At 40.5% G+C, this 18,952-nt stretch overlaps 1 protein-coding gene across 4 annotated transcripts in view; it reads right to left on the bottom strand.

Moving 5' to 3' along the window:
• ADAMTSL1 (ADAMTS like 1) overlaps positions 1–18,952 on the bottom strand; it is a 1,221,418-nt gene that overhangs the window by 71,740 nt on the left and 1,130,726 nt on the right. For all 4 annotated transcript variants that reach the window (XM_060199610.1, XM_060199611.1, XM_007535759.3 and 1 more), the window contains one exon: positions 16,983–17,117. In XM_060199610.1, the coding sequence (XP_060055593.1) occupies positions 16,983–17,117 (135 nt within the window). The remainder of the gene's footprint in view (positions 1–16,982; positions 17,118–18,952) is intronic.

Here is an 18,952-nt window from a genome sequence, read left to right as displayed (position 1 = left end):
GCAATAGCATATACTGCCAAAATAATAATGACCAACATTAACTGAGCACTTACTGTGTGCCAAGGAACCATTCTAACTGCTTTACATATATTACCTCATTTACTCCTTTCAAAAACCCTGGAGGTATATGCAGTTTCATTACATTTTATAGTCTAAGGCAGAAAATTTCCAGAACTTGTCCAGGGTCAAGCAACTATTAGCATGTGGCACAGCCAGGCATTCTGGCTCCTGAGGCTGGTTCCCAATCACTATGCTCTGAAAGCCTTAATACTTGTGTGAAGGGTCCCAAGAAAGAGTGGGACTTAAATGGATAAATGGGAACAGAACTCCCAGGACAGGGTTGAGACCTCATTCTTTTATTATAAATCTGCAGAGTAACCATTCCGCAGTCCTAGAGTATCCTCCATCCTATATACTCTGCTTTCTCATCATTCCATCTGTGTTGCCATTGCCTAACTAGATGAGAAGTTCCTTGGTGACAGGGCACATCTTACACTTCTTTGCTTCTATCAAAACTTGCTATAGAATAGATACTTCAATAAGGTGCCTACTACCTTCTGATGAACTGGTGATAAGAGAACAGCATAAAAGAGAATGGACTTGGCTTACAGATTCAACAGAGAATCCCGGGAAGGAAGCAAAAAATTACAGATAATTGGCACACTGCACATGACACCCCACTTAATATAGAACAAAGATAGTTCTGTGAGATGAGCATTTTTGCAATGGTCTGAATGTCTTTTTTTAAAATTTATTTATAAAAAGGAAACACTGACAAAACATAGGATAAGAAAGGTACAACCACACAATTCCTTCCACTAGACCTCCATATCCCATCCCCTCCTCAGAGAGCTTTTTTATTCTTTTTCTTTTTTAAAAATTTATTTATTTATTTTCCCTTTTTTTATTGTTGCTGTAGTTATTGTTGCCTTCATTGTTAGATAGGACAGAGAGAAATGGAGAGAGAAGGAGAAGGCAGAGAGGGAGAGAGAAAGATGCTGGCAGGCCTGCTTCACTACCTGTGAAATGACTCCCCTGCAGGTGGGGAGCTGGGGGCCCGAACCAGGATCCTTATGCCAGTCCTTGTACTTCGTGCCATGTGTGCTTAACCTGCTGCACTTCTGCCTGACTCCCAGTTTTCCTATTCTTTAACCCTTTGGGAGTATGGACCTAGGGTCATTATGGAGTGCAGAAGGTGGAAGGTCTGGCTTCTGTAATTGCTGCCCCACTGAAAATGGGTGTTGGCAGGTCGATCCATACTCCCAACCTGTCTCTCTCTTTCCCTAGTGTTTATCAGCTCCTCTTCTCAGTTTACATGCTGAAATACTAATGCCTGATGAAATGGTGCTTAAGTCAAAAAGGCAGTATCCTCTAGTATAAGATTATTGTCCTTGTAAAAGATGCCTAGAGACCCTTAGCTCTTTCTATCATGTGAGGACACCGAGAGAATGAATCATATCTGAAAAGGGAGGAGAGCCTTTGCCAATATAGCACATGCTGTTGCCATGATCCTGGACTTTTAGTTTCATCACTGTAAGCTATAAATTCCTGTTGTTTATAATTTGTTACATCCATCTGAAGAGAGGAAGGCGATTATTTACAAATGAGGAAGAAGTTGCTGAGGAGTCAGCATAGTTCTTCCAGTGGTGATGCCCCTATCCTCTCTACAAACACAGTTGGAACTGAGGTGGGAGGCTTTAGTGAGTAATCCCGCCTCCCCTTCTTCCATCTGCCTCTCATCTCTGGGGCTGCAGTAAACTGTTTCTAGCACCACAAGGAGGCTACCATGCTGACTTTTTTTTTTTTTCTTTTTGCTGGTTCAGGGTTGGGGAAGGATTTATTAGGGAAAGTGTAGAGTTCATCACTTTCCCACTGAATGGACTTTCAATACCTGTCTATTTTGGGGACATTGGCTCATTCACATCATTCCTGTTAGTCTTTGTGGGGAGGGCAGATGGGCCTGGGAATTGTGTCCTGGTGCCAGGAAAGGGCAGGAGTAAGTGTGAGTGAGTTTTTCAAGGTCTTCAATGTCTATTTGGAACTTTAAAATAAACCTGTGCCTGGATGCTTGCTGTGGCTTAGAACAGTGGCTAGGTAGGGAGATTTACTGCCTGCTTTCTGTGTCCAACTATTTTAAGTGTCACTTATGCTCTGGTGTCTTTTCAAATTTATGGATGTGTACTCTAGTCCACAGAAGCACTGTACTCCTTCCTGTGGCTTCCTCGTAAATACCCTCTGAAATACTGATTTAGGTTTATATGAAATGTGTTACAGAGCTCCCCACAGTCCCTATGGGGAATCTAGTCTCTACTTTTGATTTTTACCTTAAAAAAAAAAAAAGACAAGATGCATAAGTATGTCCCATAAACAACCACAAAATGCTGACTTTTCTTAATAGCAAAGCATATTCTCTTTGTATGCAAATATATAAGAAACTAAAAGCATTTTCCTTGTGACATAAAACCTCAGGCTCCCAGTATAAATGAGGAGACAGACGTCTCCTATCTCTGAGAAATGGGTCAGAATAAATTCTTGTTCTTTCCTTCTTCCCACCAATACATTAGCCTTCCCATTCAGGATTTTCCTTGATTTTTGTCTGTGTCATTTCCCTTGCCATGTCTGCAATTTCTGATGGGGGGACCCTCACTGTAGATTGATTTTATCTGACCTTTGACCATCACAACTTGCTATTCCTACAGTTATGTTTGGAGAGGAGGTAGTGATAAACCTAGTCTTCAGAGCCACCATGATGACAGGCAGCTTCCTCACAGATGTGGCCTTTGGTTCTCACTGACCGTCATGCAAATTTTCTTGTATCTGGATCCAGGAAGCATTTATTTCAGAATGTACTGGGAAGAGCATAGGGTGGGGCTAAAGTGGAAGCAGAAGTCAGGCAGATGATAAGGCTGTAATTATACTAGAAATGAAAGATGAAAACGGCCCATGAGCTCATCTAAGCCAGAGTCTTGCTACCTTGTCCTGATTACCTGAAATAACTGATGTACCTCTTCTCTCTTCAACATCTAGGATTTAGCAGGGAGACAGAACAAATGGGCAGTAATAAAAGGTGTGGAAGGCAAAACCCCACACCACTGGAGAGGAGCAGGAGTTGATAAGCCTGAATGCCAAATCTAGCCTGTTTCTGTAAATACAGTTTCAGTGGTGGACAGCATCAATCTTTCACCTGCTTATTGTCTGTGGCTGTTTTACACTCTAACTGCAGAGTTGATTCCTTACAGTGGAGACATTAAAGTCCTTTTGCACTTTATGAGTCTCTTGTCTGACCCTTACCCTCGTCCAGAGTAGGTACCAGAAGAGGTTAGTGAGGATTACTCCAGGGTAGAGAACTGCAAAGTGGCCTCACAGGAGGGTTTGAACTGTATGTACCCTGTGGACCTCTATTATTTAGCAGAAAAGGATTACAGTAAGGGAGAATATTCCAGGAAGGGGAGGGTCTAGGCCATAGCAATTACCACAGAAAAGTTGGCAATGGAGGGGATTGTGTGAGACATGAACAAGATGGAAGGATATATATAAAGGGTAGGTCTGAATATCAAAGAACATTGAACACCAGGGGAAAATACTCTGAATGATAAAATATATCATTTTCCTAGATCCATCTTTAGATAAATAGTAGGGGATGATGAAGTAATTTTTAAAGTTTGTTCAAGTTCTGAGAATCAATTTTAAAAGTGCTGATGCTGAGTTAAACCCTGGTTCCAGATATTCTGTGTTGATTGCTCTCAGATGGAATTTTTTTAAAACTTCTCAGGTGACTATTGGTGGAACTGGGGCCCTCTTCCTCAATGATGGAAAAGGCCAGGCATGTGCCTGCAGAAACCCTGCTCAGGACCAGTTAGGTGTAGCAGGTGCCCAACACATGTGAGTCCGATTAAGTCAGCAATATTGGCTTGTACCAGAGCCAGCCTGATAAACCCCTGCTTTACTGGAGTCAGCTATATAACAGTCAGTTGGCCACATGGTTTCCAATAAAAGAAATCACTTCTGCCTGCCCTTGCCTGATCCTGTAAAAGCCCACAATGCTTGGTGCAATATTGAACCTGTTTATAAATTGGGGCATTTATAGATTTTCTTTCACTGTTATTTTAACATGACCATTTACAAGGCCTTATGTAATTTGCCTTCTCCCTGTAACTTCTCTGATCTTCTCTCTCCAACACACAACGCTCATGACGCTACTTCTGCCACACTACATCAGCCTCTTTGTTGTGTCTGGAATACACAAGGCATGCCCTTGGCCTAGAACTCCATTTTGGCTATTCCTCTGCCCAGGTTGTTTTTTTTTTTTTTTTTTTTAGAGACAAATTTATTATGAGAGAAAATGAAATAAGGGGAAATGCTAAAGCCTAGGATGTCTTTTTCTCTTTCTCTTCCTCCCTCCCTCCATCCCTCCATCTCTCTCTCCCTCTAGAACTGAGCAAGTCTCAAGAGCTCACATTCAAGCATTTGCTTAAGGACTACTTTCTCAGCAAGTACACTCTTGATCATCATATGAACCATGGATTTAGCAATAAATACTTTAGTTTATCCTTGTCACAAGACTTTTTGCAGTTATACATCTATACTGTACTTCACTGTATCTTGACTTGAAATGTGTCATTACCAAACAGGATGCACATTATTTTCAATGAGGAAAGGCTAAAAAATAAGATGATGTTGATTATCTATTGGTTCTATGCATTATTTTTTCCTTCCCACTGATATACTTACCAAGTTGTGTTCATGTTACTAACTATATATCTTTGAGCTTACTTCTTTCCATTTCCTCTAGCTTTCTACTTTAAGACCTAGTCATCTCTACATTGAACATTGCATTTCCTGGACAGTTCACCCTATCTAATCTCTTTTCCCTAGAATCCAATCTTTATATGGCAGTCAGGAGAGATTTTTTAAAAAATTTATTTATTCCCTTTTGTTGCCCCTGTTTTATTGTTGTAGTTATTATTGTTGTTGTTATTGATGTCGTCGTTGTTGGATAGGACAGAGAGAAATGGAGAGAAGAGGGGAAGACAGAGATGGGGAGAGAAATAGAGACACCTGCAGACCTGCTTCACCGCTTGTTAAGTGACTCCCCCTGCAGGTGGGGAGCCGGTGGCTCAAACCAGGATCCTTATGCCGGTCCTTGCACTTTGCACCATGTGCGCGCTTAACCCGCCGCACTACTGCCCTACTCCCAAGGAGAGATTTTTTAAAAACACAATTCACAGGGGCTGGGTGGTGGCACACCTGTTTAAGCGCACGTATTACCATGCATAAGGGCCCAGATTCAAGCTGCCACTCCCCACCTGCAGGGGGAAAGGTTCCCAAGTGGCAAAGAAGGTCTGCAAATGTTTCTCTATCTCCTTCTCTACCTTCCCCTCTCTCTTTTCTCAATTTCTATCTGTCCTATCATAGTAATGGATTTGTTGTGTAGGCACTGAGCGCCAGCAATTACACTGACAGCAATAAAAACAAAACAAAACAAAGCAAAAACATACCACAACACATGAAAAGGGACTTTAAAAGGGGAAGGTGCTAAATGAGTAATTAATATCTGAGAAATATCATCATTAGTCGTCGAAGAAATACATTTTCAAGGTACTATATATGTATTTTATTTTATTTTACCAGAGTACTATTTAGCTCTGGTTTATGGTGATGGTGAGAATTAAACCAGGGACTCTGAAGCCTCAGAAATGAAAGTCTTTTTGCATAACCAGTATGCTGTCTCTCCCACCCATTCTCAAAATCCTAAAATTAGTAATGTTAAGCTTTGGCAAAGATGCAAATCAACTGGAACTTACATAATCTGTTAGTCAAAAGTACAAATCATTAGAACAAGTTTGTAAACAATTTGGCTGTAATGAAGATTCAAACCTTGGTCAAGTTTCAGTTAGGTTTCACTGACCACTCTGACAATCTCCAATACTGGGCTTCTGTCTGTCCTTGCACAATCCAGTTTTAGCAAGAATCTGGCTTACATAGTACAGAACACAGGGACCAGCTCAAGGATCCCAGTTCAAGCCTCTGGCTCCTCACCTGCAGGAAGTCACTTTGCAAGTGATGAAGCAGGCAGGCATCGAGCCCCAGTGATAACCCTGGAGGCAAAAAAAAAAAAAAAAAAAGAAAAGAAAAGGAAAGGAAAAGAGTCTTGCTACATGCTTAGTTATAGTCTCCAGCCCTCAATATTGGTTCTCACTTCAATTCCTCCCCACCAGCCTCCTGGTAATATCTGATCACTCTGTACTTCCTTCATCAAGATTCCCGTTAAGATAATTTAGTCAGTTCTCTCTTTATCTTTACTGTTTCCTCTTACTAACTTCCCATCTATCTATTCCAGAATTACGTTTCTTGGCTAATATTCAGAGTTAAGTTCTATCTCTTTCCTCCACTGCAGAACCTATTGGAGTAGTTTTATCATGATAGGGCTGAATTAACTCTGATTTACTGTATAAAAACATTACAATAGAGAGTCCGGCAGTAGTGCAGCGGGTTACGCACACGTGGCGCAAAGTGCAAGGACCAGCCTAAGGATGCTGGTTTGAGCCCCCGGCTCCCCACCTGCAGGGGAGCCGCTTAACAGGCGGTGAAGCAGGTCTGCAGGTGTCTGTCTTTCTCTCCCCCTCTGTCTTCCCCTCCTCTCTCCGTTTCTCTCTGTCCTATCCAACAACAACGACAACAATAATAACTACAACAATAAAACAACAAGGGCAACAAAAGGGAATAAATAAATAAAATAAAATAAAAAATAAAAAAAAGAAAGTTATTTAAGCGAGTGTCTTCCGGAAGTCACTGTCTGTTCCTGTAGTCTCTCTGTTCCTGCTACCCTTGCCTGGTCTCCTTCTCCCTGGGATCTGAACATGTATAGCACAGCACTGGTGACAAGCTTATGGACTCATGACTTCTGCCATTATGATTAGCCAATTTTTGTCCCTTTGCCTATTTTGCTGTACCTAAATAACCTGCTATGTAATAAACCTCCCATTTGTTTAAACCCCAGACAGAGCCCTCAGAAGTTTTTGTTTTTTAATTATTTAGTACCTCAACTATTTCGTGTTTTCTAGTTCAGAGACTCTTCTAGCTGGTTCCTCTGACTGGAATGCTCTAGAATTCTTCTACTTAGAATGCCATCTTTTCACTTGGATAAAAATCCACCTCAGCCTGTCCCCTCAATACAAATATGCCTCTTCAAAAGACAAATATATGATTTCACTTGCATGCAGTACATACAGGGGAAAAAACAAAGGATTAAGCATTAAGCAAAAGGAGAAAGCCTCATTGATTGTAAGATTAAATTAGTGATTATCAGAAGGAATGGAGGGAGAGGTGGATAATTTGAGTAAAGGTTTTATTGTATGATGAAGGACAGCACTGGACCTTGAGTGGAGAAACACAATTTAGCAAATACAAGATTTATGATGATTTATAATCACGCAGACCTGAAGCTTATATAATGTTAAATGGCACTGTTACTTCAATAAAAAAAATTCTCTCCTCAGTGAAACCTTGTTAAATATTCAGACCAAGGACCCAGTTTTTTGTGTTAGTGTAGTCCTTTTACATAAAGTACTTCTCCACTAGATTCAAATAAGTCCCCACTAGAATTCAAATTGAACAGGATAGGTATGTTTATATCTTTTGTTCATTACTGTTTTCTCAGTTTCTGGAGTATGTCTAGTGTCAAATAAATGCTTAATACATTTTTCTTGAATGAATGGGTGAGGGTTAGCTTTGTTAATTTGACTTACTATATTATGAGGTCATCACACAGAGTAGGCACTCACATAGTAGGCATTCCACAGATATTTACTGAACTAAGTATTTGATACATTGTATTCTCAGACCCTTTATCAGGGTTTTCAAATTTGAACATGAATATTTACTCAATTTTTTTCAATAATATCTTGCTACGTTGAGGGGTTTACATGTGAACTCTGGTTGTGGGCTCTAGCTTAGATTTGTAACCTGGGTCTCATTTATTCCAGTCACAGTTCCCTCATCAGTGTGATGTGACTCGTAGAAATGGCTCTGTCACAACTTCTGTGTTGGAGGAAGAAATAAGTTTCATCTTTTAGTAAGAGACTGCACCAACAAGAACATCATTGCACTCAGCTGAGACATTTGAAACTACATCTCACACAAGACAGGTTCTACATGTCTCAGCACTTGACGTGAGTAAGTAAAGAAGAAAAAGTGCAAGTTGCCTGTTACTGGGTGACGAGAAGAAAACACCATTGCAGAGTCACATTGCAGTCTGAGGAAGAACTCAGAAGTGGAGATGCTGTGCAGGCAGAGTCAGGGTCAGGAGGTGATTGACCTGTTTGGTGTGTTGTGTGTGTGTGTGTGTGTGTGTGTCGCTGCTATATTGTGTGTTGGCTTTGCCCCTTGTGGCCCAGTCTATGGAGAAGGGTCAGGTACAATGACTTTCTTCATGAAAAAATTTTACTTTGCAGGCTGAACCTCAAATACCTGAACCCCTTTCCTCTTAGTAACCACCAGGCATGAGAAAAGGCCTAGGCCATCTGGCTTTTTGTGAATAAGCAGAATGTGTCAGAAGGAGATCCCTCTGGCTGAGGAATGGAAGCTTGCTTACTCTTGAAGGAGAGCTTATGACTAAATATAGCAGGGAGACCAACATTATGTATATTTCTATAAGCTATTCCAATAGTACTGGGCCTAAATGCAATTGGTAAAGGGACTAAATTGGTTCACAAAAATCCACATGTTTTGCTACCAGAGACACCCAAGGTCATCAAACTCGAACAAAAATACAGAACCTTTATTATACAAATTTTTAGAATATTTTCTAACCTTCCTGATATCTACTCTTATAAATTATGTTTGGCTGTTTTTCTTTCAGTTTTTTTTTTTAATTTCATGCAGAAGGCTTAATCCAGTGACAGGATAAAGGACAGAGTGATAGGTCAAATGAGTGTGGTCCTCCCTGGAAACAGATGTGTGGTGACCAACATAAACTCAGTATGTTTTCTGCATAATGAGGTGAGTGAACTAAATCCATGATCAGAAAACATTTTCTGTAAAGGGTCAGAGAGGAACTATTTATAACTTATGGACCACATGGGTGCTGCTACATTAAGGTGCAAAGGAAGCCACAGTGCTTTATGACAGTAAAACTTAATTTACAAAAATGTGTGTGAACTAGATTTGGCCCACAATCCATACTTTGCCAATCCTGGATGAAATTATCTCTTGAAAGTATCTAATACTTTTAGAATGATTACCAAAAGTGAGTTATTAGCTTATTAGTTATTAGTATAGTACAGGAAAACTCCCCCAAAACATAGCAGAAAAATCTTGAGATCAAACATACACATCACATATATATTTTACACACTCTTATGTGTTTGTCTATACATACATATACACACACATATATCTCACATACATGCATGTCCATTTCTGACCAAGATGGAGAAACAGAGATGGAATATATTCTCCCACATAAAATAATAAAATAAACAACATATATATAGCAATGATTTTCTTTCTTTTTACTTTTTCTTTTTCTTTCTCTTTTTAACCAGAGTGCTCTTGCTTATGGTGGTACAGGGAATTGAACCTGGCACTTCAAAGCCTCAGGCAGGAGAGTCCCTTTGTATAACCATTATGATAACTCCCCCCACCCATACAACAATGATTTTATTTTTATTTATTTATTTATTTATTTATTTATTTATTTATTTATTCTTTTGTTGCCCTTGTTGTTTTATTGTTGAAGTTATTATTGTTGTCATTGTTGTTGGAAGACAGAGAGGGGGAGAGAAAGATAGACACCAGCAGACCTGCTTCACTGCTTGTGAAGAGACTCTCCTGCAGGTGGGGAGCCAGGTCTCGAACCGGGATCCTTACACTGGTCCTTTTGCTTTGCACCACCTGCACTTAACCCGCTGTGCTACAGCCTGACTCCCACAACAATGATTTTCAAGATGCTCAACACTGAGATAACGAAGGACAGTGATCTCTGAGAGATGGAAAAGAAAAGAAAATGAAGCCCATGCTGTTCCAGGTTGAGAGGGTTTTAGGTTACAGCAAAGGGAAACTGAAGTTGAACTCATTAGAGTAACTGAGGTTAGGAAAGATGAAAGCACAGGTAGAATGGTGGTGGCGCACATCCACAACGGAGAGTATCAGAGGAGATCGGAGAGTATCAGAGGAGATCAAAATGTAGAGAGAAGGTAGGGAATGTAGAAAAGGAAGAAGGATAAGGAAGAATAGAGAGATAAAGAGAGAAAGAGTATAAATAAATTCTAGAAATTTACAGAAGATACCCTCTGAGTATAAAGCAGAATGCAGATCAGTGCAAACATGTAAAAAACTAACTGCAGCTAGGAAAAGGGGAGGAATGATCCAAAAGAATTAGGTGTGTGAGTTTCCAGAGCTCACACAGGGTAAGGGATTATAAACCTATTTCCAAGAGACAGATGGGAAAACCTCATGACTTGCAGGACAGTGGGTAGAATGTGGCATTGGTGTAAAGAGACAAACATATCACTCCAGCATACAAGGGAGTACAGAAATACATCCAACACACATAAAGACAACTGATTTTCCTCCAAGGTGCAAAGGCAAGTCAGTGGAGAAAGGATAATCTTTTCAACAAATGGTAGTGGAACAGGTTTGGTGTCTAAATGCATAAAAATGAACTTCAAAACGTACCTCACACAAAATATAAAAACTAACTCAAAATAAATGATAGATTTAACTGTAAAACCCAAGCTATAAAACTTTCAAAACAGTGGTCAGGAAAATAGCTCAAGACCTGCATGTCTGAAACTCCCAGTTCAATCCCTTTCACTGCATGTACCAGGAGGGTGTGTGGGCTACTCTCTCTGTCCTCCTCTCTCATATGAAATAAACAAAATCAATACTTAAAAAAATAAAACTTCCCATGGTTCGGGAGGCAGTGCAGTGGCTAAGGCACTAGACTCTCAAGCATGAGGTCCTGAGTTCAATCCCAAGCAGCACATGTACCAGAGTGATGTCTGGTTCTTTCTCTCTCTCCTATCTTTCTCATTAATAAAGAAATAAAATATTTTTAAAAAATTAAAAAAATAAAACTTCCCCAAAACACAGCAGAAAATCTTTGAGGTAATCAAACAGTTAAGATTCCTACTTCTCTCTTTTTTTCAAAAAAACTTATTTTCAAACTTATTGCTATCATGGTTATTGCTGGGGCTCAGTGCCTGAATGACAAATACACTACTCGTGACATTTTTTTCCTTTTTTTTTTTTTAATAGAGAACAAGAAATGGAAATGGGAGGATGGGGGGAGAGAGACACCTGCATCACTGCTTCATTTCTTGTGAAGTTCCCCTCCCTCCTGCAGGTGGGGACTGGGGGCTTAAACCTAGGTCCTCAAATGTGGCAATGTGTACTCTATTGGGTGCACCACCATCCAACCTCCAAATATTTCTTTTTTAAAAAGATTTATTTATGGTGGGGAGTTGGGGGGGGGGAGTGCTACTCCATTCCAGTATATACAGAGCTGGCTGACTAAGATAACAGTACTTTTTATTAATAAACCTGTACCCATAAAGAATTTTGGTCCATACTCCCAGAGGGATAAAAAATAGGGAAACTTTCAATGGAGCTATGGGCCCTAGATCAGATCAATGGGGTATACGGTTAGCAATATTTATATATTTTTCCCATATTTGGGAGCTATTCTCTTCCCTGATTCAGCTTTCTGGTCCTCTTTCCAACTGTGACACCATCCCCCCAGACAATAGGTTAGGTCACCTGCATATTAGATGTCAGGCGCAGGCAAGAACTAGTTGGGTCATGGGCCCCTTGAATATACCTAAAATAGACCTACTAACTTTTTCCAAAATGGAGACCCCAAATCTTCATCTGCAATATCCTTGCCTTTAGGTTCATGATTAGTCAACAATGTGCTCTTTCTATCTTATCTCATTTGCAGCCACCAGGTTCCAGATGCTACCATGATGCCAACCTGACTTTGCTGGGCAGATGACCCCACTAATGTGTCCTGGAGCCCTGCCTCCCCCAACCCCCACCCCACTAGAGAAAAAGAGAGACAGGCTGGGAGTATGGATTAACCTGTCACTGCCCACATTCAGTGGGGAAGCAATTATAGAAGCCAGACCAGACCTCCCACCTTCTGCACCCTATAATGACCTTGGGTCCATGTTCCCAGAGGGATAAAGAATAGGAAAGCTATCAGGAGAGGGAATGGGATATGGAGTTCTGGTGGTGGGAACTGTGTGGAATTGTACCCCTCTTATCCTATGCTATTTTCAGTGTTCCCTTTTATAAATTAAAAAAAATAAAAGAATTTTGGTCTGTACTCCCAGAGGGATAAAGAATAGGGAAACTTTCAATGGAGGGGATGGGACACAGAACTCTTGCAGTGGGAACTGTATGGAATTATAACTGTTATTTTACAGTCTTTTGTCAATATTAAATCACTAATAAAAATTTAAAAAACTGTAGAAGAATACTTAACAGAGCTAGAAAAACACTATTACATACTGCTAGGTGAAACAGTTATAACAGTAAACATGTTCTTCAACAATTTGTTTGGCTTTGTATGTTAACTCTCTTTTCAGCCACCAGGTTCCAGATGTCATCAGGATGCCAGCCAGGCTTCCCTGGACTGAAGACCCCACCAATGTGTCCTGGAGCTCTGCTTCCCCAGAGACCCACCCTACTAGGGAAAGAGAGAGGCAGACTGGGAGTATGGACTGACCAGTCAAGGCCCATGTTCAGCGGGGAAGCAATTACAGAAGCCAGACCTCCCACCTTCTGCAACCCACAGTGACCCTGGGTCCATGCTCCCAGAGGGATAAAGAATAGGAAAGCTATTGGGGAGGGGATGGGATATGGAGATTGGATGGCAGGAATTGTGTGGAGTTGTACCCCCCATCCTATGATTTTGTTAATGCCTCCTTTCTTAAATAAATAAAAAAATAACAGTAAACATGTATAAAATGTACTTTAATATCTTCGAAAAAGATGTTTCTATTGGCTACACCTAGACTAATCACAAAAAAATTTTATTTTCTGCTTTTCTCTTCTTGAATTGTTATACAATTGCTCTTACACTATAAACTCCAATAAAGTTTATTTCTCAAAAAATAACAGTGCTGATGCTCCATAAACAGGCCTTCATGAACAACAACAACAACAACAAAAAATAGTTTAACAGAAGGCTACAGAATGGGTTATGTGTTTCAGGGATGCAGTAGATAGAGCCAACCTAAACATGGAGCTCTGTGGCACACTGCTTGTGCCAGGACTATAAAAAAGTGGTGGCACAGGTACCTGCCTTGCCCTCAAGGGCCATTGGCACAGCTTAGGCTGTCTGCACAACAGACAGCTGCAAAATAAGGGCCAAACAGCACCCGTCTTTCCTAGGACACTGGGTCCTATTAGGTTGCACCCACTTTGCCTGACTGAACCTCCACTGAACATTTTTCTATGTCTATGTCATATCATCATATGCTATATAGTCAACAGCCCATGAGCAAAAAGGGACCTGCTAGTACCAAGTTTTCACTTTACAGTTATGGAATGTAAAGCCCATATGGACTCATTCATGTGTGTCACATAATCAATATTTTTAATTGAAAGCTGCAGCAGTAGCTTGAAATGAAATCAATGCCAGAGTGTCTGAAAGCTAAGACAGCCATTTCTGGAATAAATTTACTGACTGGGAACCTCTATACTTGAGACTTAATGGAGAAGAGTTAGTTGTGATACACAGTGTTAATAAAGCCGAATTCTCCTTTCTCCCTTTCATCCCATGAAAACATGAGAACCAAAGTTCAAGAGTTAATCTCCCCATGCCACATAATGATGAAGTCCCCTGAATCAGCTGCAACCCTAACCTTATGAATGGTAGAAATGCATACACTAGAACCTCATCATTTATTGATACCAAGGTTGGCAAGGGACTTTCATTCTACACACTAACTGCCATCATGCTTGGTGAGAATATTAAGGTACATTCCAAGGCAGTAACCTTGGCTAAGTGAAAAAAGAAACCTCACAACTGATTAGGGGTGTCTTGACTATGGGAGGGGGTGATTTACAGTATCTACGCCACATGTTCTGGTGTAGAACTTCTATTACCTCCAAAATAGGGCATGCTGCTTAGACTTCTCCCACTACAGATTGCGCCTATGGAATATCAGATCAGTTATCTCCAAATATTACTTTTACTACATCATTCTTCTTAAAGACTCTCTAAAGATCTGTTCTCTTTCCCCACATAATAAATCTCCTTTAGTCTATTAATCAAGGTCCTCCACAATGTGACATCATTTGTCCTTCCTTTGTTCTCAGCAGCCCTCCACGGAATCTGCACAGTGATTTCAGTTTTAGAAAGGCCACCATGAGAAGCCAGGGGTAGGAGATGGTCCAGATGGGAGATGGTGTGCAAATGTGGATGAGACAGTATCTAAGAGGTGCAAGCTGAAGGAGGGCATTAGAATGCTTGGACAGATGGTGTGAACCAAACCTGTGCAAGCAGACAAGCACTGGCTGGGGCTTGCTCCTTTTGATGGCTTCATTTTCAATCCTAGTTTAGCTGCACAGCATCAGTTTTAAAGCTGTGGCATTTTATAGCTGTTTCTGAACAGACACTTTATACATATCCCATACATTTTCATCTCTAGACTCATGGCATTTTCATCACTGTGAGTTTTCCTTCCCTTCTGCCTATTTGAATCACACCTATCCTTCAGTACTCAGCTCCAAAGCATCATAGCAAAGCTCTGGTCTGTCTCAAATGACCTAATTCTCAAAGTCATTCTTGACATCATTCACTAATTCACCTCCACAGTTGCACACAGAATCTTTCCTAGTTCTATACTGTTGGCGAGACACTAACATTCACCATGAGAGCCCTGTTTGCCCAGCAGTTACATGCAGGGACTTTATAGGGACTGACTCATGGTCTCGTTCAAATGTAGCAGTCTGGATGTGAAGGGGGTGTTGGTATTAAGGTGTCTCTTAACTGTTAGATTTAAATACCCGTCTAAGGTAACAAAGCACCATAAACTAGCAGTGGAATGCAGCAGTACAAAGCACAATAAATTCTTATTGCCTATGGCTAAAATGGGACAAAATAATATTCCAGAACGAGGGAGAAAGAGAATAAAGCTATCATAGAAAACATGAGCAGGTTAACATTTCCAGCATGCTAAATGACACCTGAGTGACCCAGAGTTACTGACCTAGAAAATAAACAATTGCTGCATATCCTGCTGGTGACTAGGCTATGATTAATAGTCATAACAATTTCTTGTAGTGATACAGAGCAAATAAAAAAGTTTACAGTGCACACATTTAATTTGGACTAAGTTTACCTTTTATAAGCCAATGAAAATATGCAATTTGAAACATCTATGAATTCAGATCAACAAGATGTGGAAAAACTCAACACCAAGCCTGTATAAGTTATGGGAAATATAATAGGGCTACTTGTTACCAGATCTGTATTTTACTTATTTTTTTCCCAGATCAGAAATAGAGAAATCAGACTTGTTCCATATGCTCATAAGCATTACCATTATTATTTATTTTTATTTTGCTAATTTTAGATGACATGGAAAATGGAGCACAATCTTTCTGTGCTAAAGAAATCTGACTCAGTAACTATGTCAAGAAGTCATCAGCAGTACAGTGGGAAATCCACTGGCCAATTGTTCCCTGCTCACTATTGGGTAAAAAAATTAGAGGAATATTCAACTTGGAGCCAAGAGGATAATTCTAACTACCATACCAACACATGGGATCACACAGAGTTAGTGTGAAGATTTTCTTGCTATTATAGGCACGTTCTTCTTCTTCTTCTCCTTCTCCTTCTCCTTCTCCTTCTCCTTCTCCTTCTACTTCTTCTACTTCTTCTACTTCTTCTACTTCTTCTACTTCTTCTACTTCTTCTACTTCTTCTACTTCTTCTCCTTCTTCTCCTTCTTCTCCTTCTCCTTCTGCTCCTGCTCCTGCTCCTGCTCCTGCTCCTGCTCCTGCTCCTGCTCCTGCTCCTGCTCCTGCTCCTCCTCGCCTTTGAAAGCAGAGGAATTGTCCTCCAGAGGTTACAATGGGAACAGACAGGCTCCTCTGGTATCCCTATGATTCTGGTGTGAAAGGTTGGGGACTTGGATGTCCTGCACAATTCTGCTACCAAAGGCACAACACCATGTGGGGCAATAACTTTGTGAAAAGCTCCCAAGGACGGAGGTCAGGAAAGTTGAGCCTGGTGACATTATTTAAGCATTAACCTTGAGGAAATACATGGTTCGGTTTTATGCCTTATAGAATGTAGACCTAAATACATGGTCTGGCCTTTTCTTTTGTTGTGGGGGGGGCATTACAACATTCTGTTTTAAAGTTGTTCTAACTCCAGCTTTGGTGGGAAGAACTGTTGGGGAAGAACTGGGTACTGTTGACAAAGAGAAAGACGGAGTAGTTCTGTACTTGCTTGCTCTTTTCTTTCCTTCTTTCCTTCTTTCCTTCTTTCCTTCCTTCCTTCCTTCCTTCCTTCCTTCCATTTTATTTATTTATTTTTACTAGAGCACTGCTCAGCTCTGGTTTATGGTGGTGCAGGTGATTGCACCTGGGACCTTGGAGCCTCAGGCATGAGAAACTCTTTGCATAACCATTATGCTATCTACCCACCACCCTCTATTGCTCTTTCTCAGAGTTCATTAAGTCAATCTGATTGAGAAGATCTGGACCATGGCATCAACCCAAGAGGATTCTGAAAGGAGCCACACTGGAATCTAGACAAGCTAGAGTGCAGACTAAGAACCGTGCTCACCTCATATAGAAAGTCAGCCAAGTTTCCACTAGTGAGTCTGGATTCTGTAGGCAATTTAGTGATTTCCTGTTGGCCACCCCCTACTGCTGCCTCCCTCCCACCTGCAGCAGTCACCCATCCATAAATCCTGTCCAGCCTTGGATTTCTGCCCAATGTTCCAGAGGGTTGGACTCACCAAGGAGAGCGGAATTCCCAGGATTCAGGACCAGCTGTGTTCCCAGAGGAGATGTCAGCACTGAAGGAAGGTTCAGTCCAGTTGCTGAAAGCAAGGCCTTAATATCATCCAATTGCACCGGGACTTGGGGGGGATCTGTGAGAAGGTAGATGGTGAATCAGATAGGTTAAAGTATAAAGTCTACATTAAGAGCAGAGGAAGAGGAGCATAGTACATTTGTGTGCAAGGAAGCCATCATTATTTATGTCTGTTAACATTTTTTTCCCCTAGAGAGAAAAGTGTGCCTACCAAAGTAAGTCTATTTCAATATTAATACGCGAAACAATAAAGTCAGTTAAAAGAATCTGGCATATTGATTTCAGGAGTCCCTAACTTTATACTACAGTGCCTTCCATTCCCAGCAGTATATAGGTAAATCAAACTTTTTTTTTGCCACCAGAGATTGCTGGGGATTGGTGCCTGCCATGGTGAATATACACTCCTATGTTTTCTTTCTTTTTTTTTTTTTAAATTTTTTTTCCTATTATGACAGAGACAGAAGTAGAAAAAGGGAGAGAGAAATAGAGACATAATTAGAGACACCTACTGCTTGCACTTCGGGGCTGAAGGGGACAGGGTTTGAACCCAGGTCCTTGAGCATGGTACGTTGTGCTCTTTGCTGGTTATGCCACTGCCTGCCCCTAAAAGTCAACACTTCTAGCATTTACTACATACCACGTCCTATGTTAAATTGTTTTATTCTTTTTTTCCCCCATACATAATTGACAGACATCACTTTATAAGCTTAAGGCAAACTGTACAACATAATTTGGTTTACACATATTGTGAAATGAATACCAGAATTGGTTCAGTTAACATCCATCTTTTTAATATGCACACAATAAAAAAGAGAAAAAAAGAATTTTTCTCTTTATGACATAAATCCTTCGGACTAACAATCTATTTTTCTGAATTTGGGGCATCAAACATGTGAAAATTTACCATCCTAAGCTGCCTTTTAAAAAAGATTTTATTTATTTATTAATGAGAAAGATAGGAGGAGAGAGAAAGAACCAGACATCACTCTGGTACATGTGCTGCCAGGGAATGAACTCAGGACCTCATGCTTGAGAGTGCAGTGCTTTATCCACCACGCCATCTCCCGGACCACTCTAAGCTGCCTTTTATCTTCCTTTTCTTTCTTTATTTTTTAAAAATTTGTCCTGGCTTATAGTGTTGTAGGGGATTGAACCTAGGACTTTGGATCCTTAGGAAGAAGAGTCTCTTTGTATAACCATCATGGTATCTCCTGTACCCTCTTTCTTCACTTTTAGTTTTAATTTTGTTTTATTTTATTTTTAACCAGAGTACTGCTTAGCTCTGGCTTATGGTGGGGCCAGGGATTAAGCCTGGTACCCAGGAGTCTCAAGGATGAAAGCTTTATATAACTATTAAGCCATCTCCCTGTCTTTTCACTTATATAGATAAGAGACAGAGGAAGAGAAGAGAAATATCACAGCACCATAGTTTCCACTGGAGTCATAGCATCTCCCACATGGTGCTGGGACTTCAACTGGGTCATGGGCACTGTAAGGCATGTGCCCTGTCAAGTGAACCATCTCTCCAGCCCAGGATCTTTCTTAACAATTTTTCTATCATCAAACAGTATTAGTGATAGTCACCATGCTGTACTGTATTTACTGCTTTACACCTTTAACTCATAAAATCCTTTAAATGGAGCAACTGTGCTGTTATCCTCAAAGATGGAGATATGATGCAGAAATTTCTTATTTAAACAATTCCTTTTAAGTGGCTTTTTCTATGATAAAGGCCCAGTTGTAAAGTTGCAAGTTTGCTTTGCAACTTTGGATTTTTAAGCCAAGCAGGACAAGGCAAATGTGTAACCCGAAGTCTTAGAAAGGGTCAGGGATATAGTCATCAAGGGGCCACAGTTATCTAGAACACAAAGTGACAACAACAACAATAAAGAG

The sequence above is a fragment of the Erinaceus europaeus genome, chromosome 10 (genome assembly GCF_950295315.1).
Source record: "Erinaceus europaeus chromosome 10, mEriEur2.1, whole genome shotgun sequence".
Classification (NCBI taxonomy): Eukaryota; Metazoa; Chordata; class Mammalia; order Eulipotyphla; family Erinaceidae; genus Erinaceus; species Erinaceus europaeus.
The sequence above is the reverse complement of the archived record's forward strand: the minus strand, read 5'-3'. Positions and strand labels throughout refer to the sequence as shown.